This window comes from Andrena cerasifolii, chromosome 1 (assembly GCF_050908995.1).
Source record: "Andrena cerasifolii isolate SP2316 chromosome 1, iyAndCera1_principal, whole genome shotgun sequence".
In the NCBI taxonomy this organism is placed as follows: domain Eukaryota; kingdom Metazoa; phylum Arthropoda; class Insecta; order Hymenoptera; family Andrenidae; genus Andrena; species Andrena cerasifolii.
This window is the reverse complement of record NC_135118.1, coordinates 12,947,833-12,962,543: the sequence shown is the minus strand read 5'-3', so window position 1 is coordinate 12,962,543 and position 14,711 is coordinate 12,947,833. Positions and strand designations below refer to the sequence as shown.

Sequence of the window (14,711 nt, the reverse complement as noted above, 5' to 3'; positions counted from 1 at the left end):
GATAATGTTTATTAGTACAGTAAATTATAATTTTTTTTATAATATATACCTACATATACATGATGGCGCTACAGTCGTCTGATGTGTGGGCATTTTTTTCTGTGCACCCCGAAAATCGACATTCATCGTAAAAATCGCCTCCTGCTAGTTGCTATTTTAATAATTTTGGTTCATTTTTTTCCGACGTTCAGGTCGAAATTACAGGTTCTACGAGAAACATATTCCAAGGAAACCGATGTATCTTTATTTTTAAGTTGAATATTAGAGAAAAACCAAAGACCCAGACACTTTTTCTAAATCACTCTATAATCAACCTCGTGTGGCGCCATTTATAAAATAAATATGAATAAAAAAAATATTTTTTTACTCTACGTGATAGTATAAACATTGTAAGAAAGGAAAAGTCTGCGCTTGAAAAATACTTGATCTGGCTACCCACGGCCGAATCCCTTAGAGTCCATTTTACTCTGCCAGTCAGGCTCGCGACAAATACTCTTTCTCGTCACCAAACCCCACCTATTTACAACATATTGATCTTTATTAAATTATTTAACTATGTTCCACCATCTCGACTATCTTCAGGTTTTTATATATAATAACTCGATAATAGAGCATTATTCTTAATTTTTTTTTAGGTAGTCACTCAAAGTTTTGTTTCCATAAACCACCCCCAAAAAATTAATTATTTTTTCTACCTTTAATAATTGATTTATAATTTATAGAAAAATATATGAAGTGCAGTTAGTATGTAACTATTTTCCTTTTTTGTTTCATTTAAATATCTTAAGTAGTAACCGAGAAAAAAAATAATAACGTTAAGGGCGTTTACCCCGTATTATCCTTAAACAGGGGGGTAGCGATCTAAAACTTCACATAATGGTGTTTCAGGCAAGGAGCATTGTTTAAAAAATAACAACTCCAAAATTCGTCATGAGGGCCGTTTGCCCATGCTAGACCCTTTCTCACCCTAGGCTGCAGTCTACTTAGCCTATACACAAATTCGTCTCGGACCCCCCTTACCTAAAGGATGACTTAACATTTCCACCATGGAATCCTCACGGATAGGTGGTAATGAGGAACTGCAGGTTTGAACGATTATGTGCGACACACAGAATTACAGAGGTGCACAAAGAGCGGTGCAACGTCGTGGCAAACGATTGAAAAAAGTGGGGAGGAACAAACCGCATTCGGACTGCCGGGCGGAGTTCACGTCTCGCATCGCAGGTAGAACGACTAATTGCGTTGCACCTGCATGAACGAGTCGCGCCATCGTGGCTGGAAATTTAAATTGGCATTTAAAGGAATACATATCGTCTCACCGTTCATCATCTGTTTGGTTTTCCTACTTCCCGTGACCGATCTATTTTTACGTACATATCACGCGGTTGCACGCGATATCATTGTTCCTTACATCGAAGAGACCGGAAGCTGATCACATGAGCCGAGGATCCATTTCCAGCTGGCAGGATTATGGGCGCAGAACTTGTGAGTAACGATACCATTCTACCTGTTTCTTTTATCGCTGTCGACGGATTTCGTCTTAAGGTGAATTTTAATCTAGCAAGTAACATTTTTTCAAGCTGCTACTCTCTCTGCTTGTTCTTGTACGTAGGTGTTGGTTATCTGATTTTTGGTTACTGTTTCATTTATGGCGGAACCTAAGTTTCTTTGTTAATTTTTTTGACAAGCGGCTAACTCGCACTTGTCGTTTGTTGAAGATTCAGGAGCGTGCAATAACGATATCATTTTATTCGATTACGTAGAGTGATTTATTAGGTGACTAATAATTTTTGCGATATTTAAGACACACGAAAACAACAAGATGGAAACGTATGTTAATGCAAAGATAAAACGGGAAGGCTTCGACACGTTGTAAATTTAAGCGCGGAGACATGGCCGGACTAACTTCTACGTGAATATGCATGATCGATTAGAAGCTTTGTTCGGAATATTAGTTTCGCGGAGGAATGACGTAGTATTTTCTACGAGTTTACTCAATTTTCAGAATCGTATATTTTCTACTGAAATAACACAATGTGGTATGCAGAAAGTAATCAGTGCTTTTAAATATAACAAACATTGATCGCGTTAGTTTATATTTAATATTGAAAGACGACTGTGAACATTAAAATTTCGAAATCGTCGAATCGATATTATTTCTTTTATAGATCTCGATGGCGTAAATAAATGTTGCACAGTATTAATTCGGGGCAAATAATTTAACCAGAGAATAGAGTTTACATTTCAGTATTAGAATTCTACAATATTCTAAGATTGATTTGTATTCACCAGCCTCTACATTTTACGCCGGATTTCTTCTACAAAGCAATCGTCCTAGCCGCGACTACCCCTTGCAAGATCGTTATTACTGTATAGGTGCTTTTATAAGAATGTGATCCTTCCGAGGGCAGTGCAGTAAAGTGATAAAAGTGAATACAATATACACAGTGCAAATATTAGTGTTTAGCAACTTTCTTACAATACTGCGTAAGAAAGTAACCGGTGTGACTTCAATATTACTTATTTCAAGAATTTGAAACGGAACTTACGGAAATATTCGACATGTTACGCTATAAGAGTTCAGAAAAAAAGAAGTAATGGATATAACATATGTTAAGTATATCAGGAGAACCTTATCGAAGTCAGTATAAAATCTGGTTCAAAAGAAGTTGATCTGGGAAGTGCAGCCTTGAAGATGAGCCTTGTACCAGCAGATCTGTGAAGCTAGATGATCTGTGAAGCATTTCGGAAGATACTATTCAGCGAAATTGAATTGCAATCGTGGAAAAATTGGCACAGGAATTACATTCAACCTATTCTGATTCATCGTCGTTTAAAAATTTCTAGAAAAAAAGTTGCAAGACTTAATGGACACCATGTGAATTCTCAACAGTTAATTACAAATAAACTATAACCGTGTGGCTTATTTGTATTTTGGGGCTGAAAAATGAGGCATTCTTTTACCGAATTGTCTCAGGGAATGAAAATACGAGTTGATATGATAATATTCAGCGTAAGAAATATGCAATGGCATGCTTATAGTGAAATTCCAATATTGCATTAAAATTATGGACAGAATTATCGAGAGTTTTGAACGATTAGATCATCTTAAGCCGGTATTCAATAGAAACGAGGCATTCTATCATTTATACAGTTTCGTTTTACCAGTACAACTGTACATCACACAAAAAGATGCACTAATTCCTCGACACATTATTAATTAAGAAATGATCCATAGGTCATTAATCAGTGGCGGATTTAAGGAAAAAGACCCAGGTGGCAAACGTTCTGCGGGGCCCATTTTTCGGGGAAATGAGGAGGTACCCAAGGAAGAGTGCAGGAGAAAAATACAGTGTTTGGATAAAATCATAATTTATTTTTGAAGATGGTGCCCTGGCGGCTTTTCTGAGCTGGGGCCCAAGCGGCAACTGTTATTACTCCAAAGATTTTAAAGTGCCTCGATTAGAACAGAGGTTACAATATTAACTGTTATTAAAATGCTGTTTGAAAATGGAAATTTTTAATCCAAATTAAGCTAATTTGAAAAATAGAAAATACGAAATTATCAATGAGAGTAGCAAATGTCATGATTCATTTAATAGCAAGTCCATTCCATTGATAATATTCGTTTCTTCCCAGAAATACAGTTGCATGTAAACGTCAACGTCATTTTCTATTCTTCCTCCACAATCGCCATTTACCCTCACCCCCTTTCTTCTTAATAAATACTTTATACGCCAATACGAATACAAAATCGAAAGGAGAAGAAAACCAACCACGTATATACGTTTAACGAATTTTTCAGCCACTCCTGTTAATCTTACAAAGTTTGATCGCGTGCCATGAATATTCCATTAAAAGCCGTACAACATCCTGCGATACGATCGTTTCAACGTGTTCCTGTTGTTGTGTGCTTCGGTAGGAATCCCGAACACTCCAGTTGCTATTTTTCACGATTATAATTGCTTGATTGCTTGAGACGCCCGTGTCTCTGAAGCGTGACGGATGCTAGCGCACCAGAGTTATCATCGAGATTTTCCTTCTCCGCGAAACGATGATTTACCATGACGATTTCGATCCGTCTTTGTCGGATACTTCGAAGTGGCTGTCTGCATTTTCGGAATCTCTAAATCGATAAGAGAAGTCGGGCGTGCGGTGGACGCGGAGCCCCGAGGCACATGGCTTCGAAAGGAAACGTACGATTGCAGTGATTATATGACACACATCTCATGATCAACGTTACACGTGTAATTGGGTATCAGAATGATACGGCGCGTAGTTCTGCGCGCATCAATCGCTAGGAAGCATCAGACTTCCACTCTAAAATTTGTTCGTCAAAATACAAGTATCTTGACACCATGGGTACGAATCAGTGTACTGACAATAAATCTTATAGTACGATTAAAATTATAACAACGAAGAAATTTAAATGTACAAAATTCAACTTTGCTCTTTCTTTTCAATACTGAGATTTGGCGAGGAAATTAATTTCTTCTTTCAGCACTGCACTTTCTTACCTACAGCACCGGGAATATTTAATAGCATAAAATTATTCGCATCCGACTTATTTTTACCAAGAAATAAATTTGGCAATTTGACACAGTTTTGCAAGAAATAAATTTGCAAATAATATTTTTCTAGCACTAATAAAATGAGAGAGGTGTATAAGCGATAACTTGTTTAATATTCGAGCGGTGAAATAAATATTTCCCTTCTCTTCTAGTTCGTTACTTTGTTACATTTTATTTAAAAAATAACTTCGAACCGTACGCAGACACACGTCCCTTTTTTACCGTCCAGTAGGATACCTATCGTCGTTGCAATTCTAATTGGAGGCAATGGTTTCATTGCGCAAGAATGCGATTACTCTTAATTACCAGCGAAACATTATTATTCAGCAAACAGAAAACTGTGTTCCTCCTGCGCGACGCGTTATTTGCAGATAGAACTTGCACGACCCTGTATCTATTAATCCGTTCGAACGCCTGCTTTGCTGCATTAAGCTCACCGCTGTATTTATCGAAATTGCGCGCTTAATAGCGCTGCGTTTTTACAGTTACTTAACGGCAATGAATGACGGGGGAACGTGCAAGCGGGATATTTCGCGGTACGTTTGTTTGTACGTTAATCATGCACCACGTGACATAACATGCAACAGAGTCTCGTTGAGTATTTTACCGTGAAGAACTACACGTCCGAATCGTATACGTAATCCCATGAGGCACCGTAGTAACCTTCGGCCACGTCGCGTGCGTTATCGTCGGCGATACATGCACCTTCGGGTGAAACAATTCAGTGTCACGCGGAAGCGCGAATTTCCTTTCGGCACGCGTCTTCCTTTGACGCCCGACTTATTCGATTGAATGGTCACCAACGAACAATTCGACGAATTCAAGACACTTATGCCTCAGGATCCGTCAACAATGGAATTTTTGTAAATTTTGCATATTTTTCTTATTACAATAAAGAAAGGCTTGAAAAAATCTTTTTCCCACCCCCCTGAATAGAGAAATTCAGAAGAATTTATTTTTAATTGTTCCATATTGTCGAATTTAAAATTCTTTTCTCAAATTTTTTTATTCGATGATGTGAAATATAGAATGAAGGATCTTGACGAGGCTTCTGAATGGAGGGTCGATGCGTTGTGATTTGTGAACCCTGGAAACCACTTGCATAGCCATCTTGGGTTTGTTTAAGAATCCTTTATTGGAAGTTACATCCGTTCGCATGTCCTGCAAATTTTATTCTCCTGTCACTTCAACTTTTGGGAGAATTATTCCACTTCGGGGTATACGCAAATTTAATCCTAGGGTGGAGTCTCGATAAACCGAGGTCCGCAGAATCAGAGCCCGGTTTAAATCCCCCTACGTACAGTGACTCGCATTAATATTCGGACATTTTTTTAAAATCGCATGACTTTTTTAGAATTGGTCCAAACAACTTGAGTTTTTTTGAGAAGCTAGAAAGATTAGTTTGCTAACTGACGCGTTTCGTCGTTTTGAAAAGAAATGTATTTGGTTGGAATAGCGAAAAGAATAGTAAAGAAAGAAAAGTAAAAAAAATCGCTGATTTCGGGAATTTTCGTGATTCTCGACCTTATTCTGCGATCTTTAAACGTTTGTAGCTCGGAGCAACGTTGACCGATTTTGATGAAATTTTAGGCACGTATACAACTTATTGCAATCTACAAACGGTTTTTTTTTTAATTTTTATTACAAGCTCACAAAAAAAAGTTTAAAAATCGACCTTTACTATTCTTTTCGCTATTCCGACCAAATACATTTTTTTTCAAAACGACCAAGTACGTCATTTAGCAAACTAATCCTTCTAGCTTCTCAAAAAAAAACTCAAGTCGTTTGGACCAATTCTAGAAAAGTTATGCGATTTTAAAAACTGTCCGACTATTAATGCGAGTCACTGTACACGTGGAATTTTCCATCGTGGATAATTTCAAGTTTGATTTATGCGTACGTTTATAGCGTTTCAGTTACGATAGGTACGGTTTATGGTTCAGCCATTATATACTGAAATGATATTCGATACATTGCACAACGACCGCAGTAAAATAATGCATGAAAGGTGAATGTCCCAATTTCTGCTCATTTAAGAGGTTACTAGTCACAAAGAAGGTGTCAAAAATTCGTTTGTATAGCCACAAGCTCGTGCAACACTCGCGTAAATGTTCAAATAATTTAGAACTATTTTGTTGCAACTATAGTACAAACGTAACGCTTATAATAATAGGAAAAATACGAAATGAGCAGAAACTGGGACATTCACTTTATGAATGCTGCGTGTTACACGGTGTAGAGAGCATCAGGCACGCCAAGTGCTATAGTAATAATTTGGCATTTTAAAATATTCAGATTGTAACTAATTAATTCATATTGACAGGTTACACTTTAATAATGAAACTCGCGAGATGAGGATTACATTGAACGTAGAACGAAGTTCATTAAAAATTAAAATTACCTACATTATACAATACGGAGACAGCGATCGTTTCTATCCAAAACAGAAATTTGTATCCATTAACATTGATAAATGAAATTACGATATTAGAACGTAAAAGAAACTCACACGTTGTTCTTGACGTAATAAATAGTAATGATCCTTTTTAATGACTTCTAAGTAACTTATTGTGGGTATGGAATGTGGTGATACAATAATAATCATTATTGTACCTATATATGTTCTACAGTGTTTCACTCGATAACGTAATAATACTAATTATCTAGTTCATTTTGCAACCCAGATTTCCCCCAAAACATAATTGAAGAGTCCTTGTAGAAAATACTGTAAGTGCTAAAACGAAAAAAAATTTTATCGGAAAATGTTCTACTTGCCAATGGCAATACTACAGTAGGGTGGATGTAGCAGTAAATGAACACGCACCAGTGAATGGACATTTTATATTAAAACGAGTAAAATAAGTTATTAAAATATGCAGCTAATTAATTAGAGACTCCTTTTACTTTCCTGCTTCATATCCAAACAATTTTTGCAGCACGTAGAATCAATCGCGCTGCAAATATAATTTTATAAAAGTGTTCATTCATTAGCCTTAAGTGTTCATTTATTGGTGCGTTTACCCCATAGAATTCGATTTTGGCGCTTGCAGTGTTCTCTACGAGGGCTGTTCAGTTATGTAAATATTTGGTTTCTCCATATTTTCTCTCGAAGTATCAATACACCGGTGCCACGAAAGATCGCAGAATTTTCCACAATGCACTTGTCTCGAAAATGGAATTCGTGCCTCCGTGCGGAATTCTAGGAAGCCTGTAGCAGGTATCGTTCATGTCTGGGGAACTATGGCGAGTCGAGGTTTGCTGGGTCTATGAATGATTACACGACTGCTAAAGTTAACAATGTGCAGAAAAAGGACCTTGGCGAGCCATTCCTCGGCATATTTACGAGCGTGTAACACCATCTGGCTACGCGGAGCGTGTGTGCACCGCGGGAAATCAATTTCAGCGATATCGCGACACGTTCGAGCCGAATGTTGCGATAAGGCGAATTTGTCGCGCCTTCAGTTATTCCAGACACTTCTGGACATCGATTCGGTAAAGGAACGTCAAATACTTGACGCCTTTCCAACGTAAAGCTGTCTGGGGTAGACCGGGGCTAAATGTTCCGATTTCGATAAAACATAAAGAATGACAGGAAAATAATGTAGTTATTCTCTTCGCTATTGACTAATTTCTTGTTAAATTTATTATATTTTCTGTTTTTAAGCTTGTATTTAATATATTGTAATAGGTTTTCCATAGAAAGTAATTTATTTGTGGCTGATCGAGGCGGAACTTCTTACCCCTATATGGGGCAAGTTGTTATCGCATTGGGGTATGTTGTTACTAAGATTTTTTTTTTTTTTTTTTTTATTTTAAATCTCATAAGAGATTTATTAAAACAGTATTACAGGAAATGCACAGTATTTAAGGGAGGAAACATAGAAAGAAAAAAAAAAACCAAAGATATCAGTATGTACATACAGAAGTATACAGTAAGATTGAACCGTTAATTCATCCTAGATACGCAAATTACAGTTGTTTAGGAATGCAAGAATATAGTGGCAAGCTTTAATATTAGGATCAGCAATTAATGACGTGACATCAAGCGGCAAATGAAGATCTATTTTTTTTTTTTTTTTTTTTTTGTTACTAAGATATAAGAGTTGCCTTTTAATGAAATATTTCATTTTCTGATGAAATAAAACAGACTTTTATTAATAATGTTTATTTATGAAGGTTCGGACCAACAAAAATGTATCAAAACTATAATCTACTAATCAGTCGTACATTCAACTGTACGTAGGTACCTACTTATTGAGATTTGTACTTGTAGCCTACTGTGGACTCTTGTTCACGTTGTAGTATTTTAATAAATCTCCATAGAATCATGTGGCAGATATTGAATTCTCTACCGACAGTTTTTATTTATCTTTACGCATAACTTCGATCGAAGTCGTGTCCCTTTCCGCCTTTCATTAATATGTTCGCATCTTAAAGCACAGCAGAAGTATGCATCTATATCCACATATTACATTTTATCTCATAATGTGGCGATAACACGATCTACCGTTATGCAATTTCTTTTACATATGCCTAGTAGATTAAATAACAACTGCGAAGTAGCTATTCCGCAGGGTTACGCCTTTATTCGTCTTGTACCTCTGTAACGATAATATAGCGAACTATATTATCCGATTACCCTATACAGGGTGTGGACGTTATTACTAGCCAGTGTTTTCCCCGAAAATGGTGTGTATATGAGAAAAAATCGAAGAGGAAAGAGTTTCACTGCTCTTGATTATCAACACTGTAGGCTATACCTATTTTTTAAATTTACAAGAATTTCTGAACAACGAAGGTGATCCCCATTTTCTTAAGCGGAATATTACATTTCTTTTTATATCATATCAAAGAGACCGTCAAGACGAATTCAACGATATGTGATACAATAACCTTCAAGCTCACACAAGGTTGAGAATGAAAGAAATAACTTCAACATTTCGTAGCACGTTAAGCTGTTCCTATGTAACTTTAACAGTTTTTACTTCTACACGATCGTGTTTGAATATTGCATGAAACTATATACCTATCTCGTCACGTTTACAAGTACCGACAAAGAAATGTTTCACGAATGGGTGAACTCTCGGCTAGTGCCCGCTGGGTCATTTCAGACCCATGCCATGGCGCATACCACAAAGCTAGACTCGCATGTGCGCATCTCTCGAACCAATGTATAACCTATTGCCCTTCAACATTCTAGATTTTAGAACCTGTGAGTGAGGCCCTTTACGCGTCTTTGTTCCATCTGTACTCTACATATTACTTGTATAGAACATAGAACGTGCACATCTACAGCATACTATCACCCAACATGTCCATGGCAATAGCAAATAACAGCCTAGGGAAAAGTGAGCCCTACTAACAAGGCGAGTATTTTAGGTGTCCGCCTCCGATTATTTTGATTTTTGGATATGTTATAGAGGACCGAAAAATAAGAAACACGTGTTTTTTTATTTTACCCCGTTTTCATATTTGAGGGGTGAAAACTGCGTTCAAAGTTAGGGTTGAAAAATCATTTTTGTGGAATATCTCGAGAACTATTAGAGATAGGGGAATGGTGTCAATGGACTAATTTTGTGTCTTTGAATGCGAAATATGACTGACTCACCAGATTTTCAAAAAACCACAAAAATGATTTTTCAACCCTAACTTTGAACTCAGTTTTCACCCCCCAAATATGAAAACGGGGGGAAATAAAAAAACACGTATTTCTTATTTTTCGGTCCTCTATAACATATCCAAAAATCAAAAGGATCGGAGGCGGACACCTAAAATACTCTCCTTGTAAGTTGAACAGCACTACTTTACAGAGATACACTTAAGCGGGTTACGTTTACCTCACCGACACGATTTTATCGACACCGAATTTCGCCGACAGTATTTACTCACCGGCACGTTTAGATCACCGACAGTCATTTCACCGACAATGTTTACTGGCAAGGGAAGATCCCGAACCCGGAAATTCAAAAAAATTCTGAAACTTTGTGAATATGTTGGGAATTTCCTCCTGATTACAACCCAATTTTTGTTTGCTACCAAAATTCGCTCTAGGGGGGTATATTTGACCCCTGAAAATCCGAATATTCTCCGATTTTGAACAAACAAAAATTGCGTTGTAATCAGGAGGACATCCCCTGCATATTCACAAAGTTCCAGAATTTTTTGAATTTTCGGGTTCGGGATCTTCCCTTGTTAGCGTATTAACTTCTACTGCGTATAATGATTGTTATTTTTATTCAACTACTGACATCACTGTGTTGATGAAAACGTTGAGGTAAAGGTAACCCCACTTAAGCTGCCCACGAAAAAATGAATTTCCTTGGCTGTTCCTATCTCGAGGAGCAGCTTTGTCGCCACATTCAAGGGCAACAGTACCTTCTCTACCCCTCCAATTGGCCCCTCCCCTCCGCGCCTTTTCATAACGTTCTCAACGTACCTCCCACGATTAATATCCTCTACGACAACAAACAGCACCCATCTCCCACAACATTTTCCTCCGTTGTTAAATGAAATTCCTTCCACCCATCTGACATTACTGGTCGCGCGTGAAAGGGGACGGTTCCAGTGCACTTTCGCCGAAAGAGAACAGTTGCGAAGACACGTCTGGATGAGAGACGCTGTCGGGCGATGACGCAGAGCCGGCGCACGCCAATAAACGATGGGGGAGGGGAAGGGAGGAGAGTATTGGCCTTCAACGTGCCTACAAAGCTGCCCCCTAGTATAGCACACAACATAGCAGCGAGCAGAGAAGCCGCGTTTCGGTTTGCGTGACTTTTTCGGTAAGGAAAACGTATCGATTCGCGATGCCTAAACCGGACCACTTCGCGACACCGAGCAGCGCCTTCAGCGAGTTCGTGGACCAGGATAATTACGACGAGATCTCGTCGTACAGCGGGAGCACTTCGTGCAGCGACACCGAGCCAGAACTACAAGATTTCGAGAGCGACGTGTTCTCTACGGGGGACTCCGACGAAGACGACGCAGCCGACGGAAACCAGACTATTTCTGGACGAGCATGGACGCGCGCCGCTCCCACAGCTGACGAGCAACGGCCGCGAAGCACTCCACGAGTCTGTGCCCTGACTGCGAGGAGCGAAGACATCGCTTCCATCGAGGAGTCCTTTCAACTTTTCATCAACGACGAGATTATCGACGTCGTGATCGCCTGGACGAATAAAAGAGCGGAAGCGGCGTACAGCAAAGAGTCGCAGAAGAAGTGGAAGCCCGTGGATCGCGTGGAAATTAAGGCGTTCCTAGGTGTTTTATTGCTGATCGGGCGATTTAGGGAATCGCGGGAATCCACCGATCATTTGTGGAGGAGGAACACGGCGTTCTCGCGGCAGATTTACGCGGCCGCGATGTCCAGGGACAGGTTCAAAGAAATCTTCAAGTTCATACGCTTCGATGACGTCGCCACGAAGGCGGAAAGGAAGGTTGAGGACAAGCTGGCGCCGCTCCGAGCGATTACGAATATTTTCGCGGCAAACTGTAGGGAGTGCTACGAAGCGTCGAACGTGGGCACGGTGGACGAACAATTAGTAACCTTCAAAGGCCGCTGCCCGTTCAAAGTCTACATGCCCCGCGAGCCCGGCAAGTACGGCATGAAGTTGTGCACGCTTTGCGACGCGAAGACGTACTACTGCTGCAATTTCGACGTCTACCTGGGAAGAAGGGGGAATACTGATACTCAGAAAGGTCAAGAGGAACACGTAGTGAAGAAACTCACCAGCTTTTGGGACCAATCTGAACGAGTAGTTACCACGAACAACTGTTTCACCGATATTACCCTGGCAGAGGACTTACTACGAGATCATATTTTCCTGGTTGGTACTATGCGCAGGAATGGAAAACACCTGCCGAGGTCGATAATCTGTGCACAGTCCAGGGAACGATTTACGTCCGAATTTCTGTCTAGTAACGAACTGACCCTGGTATCGTACATCCCGAAACCACGGAAGTGTGTGATCGCACTGTCGAGTTTGCATCGCCGACACGATATTTGCGGGCTAGAAGACAATTACAGGCCCGAAATAATCTCGTATTATAACTCGACGAAAGACAGCGTGAGCACGTTCGATAAACTGCTGAAGGAATACTCTTGCCGAAGGTCGACGAAACATTGGCCGCTGTCATTGTTCTTGAATTACGTGGATGTCGCAGCTTACAATGCGTTCGTGATATGGCTTGTGAAGAATCCTACGTGGGAGTGCAGTAGTTCCATGAAGAAGAAGAGGAAGATGTTTCTCGAGAAGCTGGGGGATGAAATGTGCTCGGAAAATATAGATCGGCGCGCGAGCGAATTTGAGAGCCGGAGCCTGGTGCTGCAGAAGCACATTGCGCGCGCCATTGAAAGTACAGGGAGAAGACTGAAGAGGAAGAAGATAACTATAGAGTTTCGAAAGCGTTCCAGGTGTTACATATGTATCGGGAATGATAATAAATATAGCTCGAGATGCGACGAATGTTTGCAGAACATTTGTAATTCCCATGTGATAATTCAGAAACAAACTGTATGCACGAATTGTATAGAATTAGAATAAATATCGTTCGTATGTTGTCAATGTATTTCTTTATCATAAGGTTTTAGTGTCCTGGCACTGTTTCTTCGAGCAAAACTGATTTGGAGATAAAGGCCTACCAAAATAGGGGACTCCTTAACACTCTATCGAAGGGTGCCGGGTCAATTTGGACCCACCTTAAATATTAGCTACTAGAGTTATTTGTTAAGAGTTTATTAGTGCTACTTTGTAGAGGATGATAATTTTAAATAATTACGGTAACAACATCTAATAAAATTTATATTGAGGTGTATGCGAATTAAATTATGGGTGAAAACGGAACCTTGCATCCGGGGTGCAAGGATTAAGGAAGTTGGTTGGGGAAGTAAAATCGCGCAAAAAGATCTTATGAATATGGTGTTGAAATAATACTATTATGTATATTATTTTCCTAACTGCTATTTTTAAGACTTTTATCACAAAATCTGTGGTGCATTCCTAAAGGTTGGTAAGCGTCTTGAAAACATACATCAGATGTGTACTTACTACACAGTAAGCAGGGACGCCCGAAGACTTTTTATCCAGGGGGGGGGGGCAACTTTGGGATGATGGTAAAGAAAAATATACTCCTCTTGCTTTTTTTAACCCATTTTATAGTGCCAATTTAATTAAAAAATTTAAACCGAAATTTACAAATATTCCCTTTTAGTATAAACTTAATAAAGATCACTTTTGAAAAATAAGCAATTTTATCTCAAAAGCCTGGGGGAGCCCATTTTGTCCCTCTCCCCTGCGGACGTCCACGATATAAGGTCAATATACAGCGTGGATCACGAAATTGGGACGAATAATACCACTTTTTGAATTACAATTAGAAAAAAATGGAACAGGAATGTGCAATGTGCAACTCCGTATACGTATTTTTTTTGTACACGTCATGCATCGTTTCTGTGTAGATATAAAGGGTCTACACTTTATAGAAGAAAAATATTTTTCTAAAAATTCTAAGCACACAGTATAATAAAAAAGAAGTTATTCAAGTGCTTGAAGAATTTTATGCCAGCGAAAGTTCACTTGTGATTTACCGGTATTATTACCTACTCAGCAGTGGATAAAATAAGGAGATTATATTAATGCATATTGTGTTGAGATATACCGATCTGTAATTTTATAATATATATTTCGTAGATGTAAAATGTCGAGAACATAAAAGTTGACCAACTAAATAGGTGCTCGAATACCATGTCTTCTATATAAAGTCGATTTTCCCAAAAAGACATGCTCTTTTCAAAAAAGTTCACTTCATTTTTTTTATGGAAAATCAGGAAAAGTTTGGGATTTCACCACGTTTTTTTCGTGGCACCCTGTATCGACGGTTTCTGCGCAATATTTTTCATATCTCCGCCATCTTTTATTCCTTCCCCTGATTCACGACTTTCGATTGATTTTCACAGCTTTAAGTATGCCACAATTCAGTGGTGGTCCGGTGCAGTTTATGACCACGGATGATATCGAATACAAAAGGGACGATGGTTGGTTTCTATCGTATACAAAGATAGGGGCGATTATCGTAGTTTTTATTATTGGCGTGGTTGCCGCGGGATTCCTTGGATGGTACATCAATTCCCTTCCGAAGAAAAAA

The 14,711-nt window shown here is 39.0% G+C and overlaps 1 protein-coding gene across 2 annotated transcripts in view; it reads left to right on the top strand.

Annotated features, from left to right (window-relative positions):
• The window catches only part of LOC143372646 (aminopeptidase N), a 28,438-nt gene that overhangs the window by 402 nt on the left and 13,325 nt on the right, over nt 1-14,711 (top strand). Inside the window, exons 2-3 of one of the 2 annotated variants that reach the window (XM_076819070.1) lie at nt 889-1,485; nt 14,524-14,711. In XM_076819070.1, the coding sequence (XP_076675185.1) occupies nt 1,437-1,485; nt 14,524-14,711 (237 nt within the window). In that variant the 5' untranslated portion in view covers nt 889-1,436. Of the gene's footprint in view, nt 1-888; nt 1,546-14,523 lie in introns of those variants that run through there. The other variant, XM_076819080.1, reaches the window with a different exon arrangement.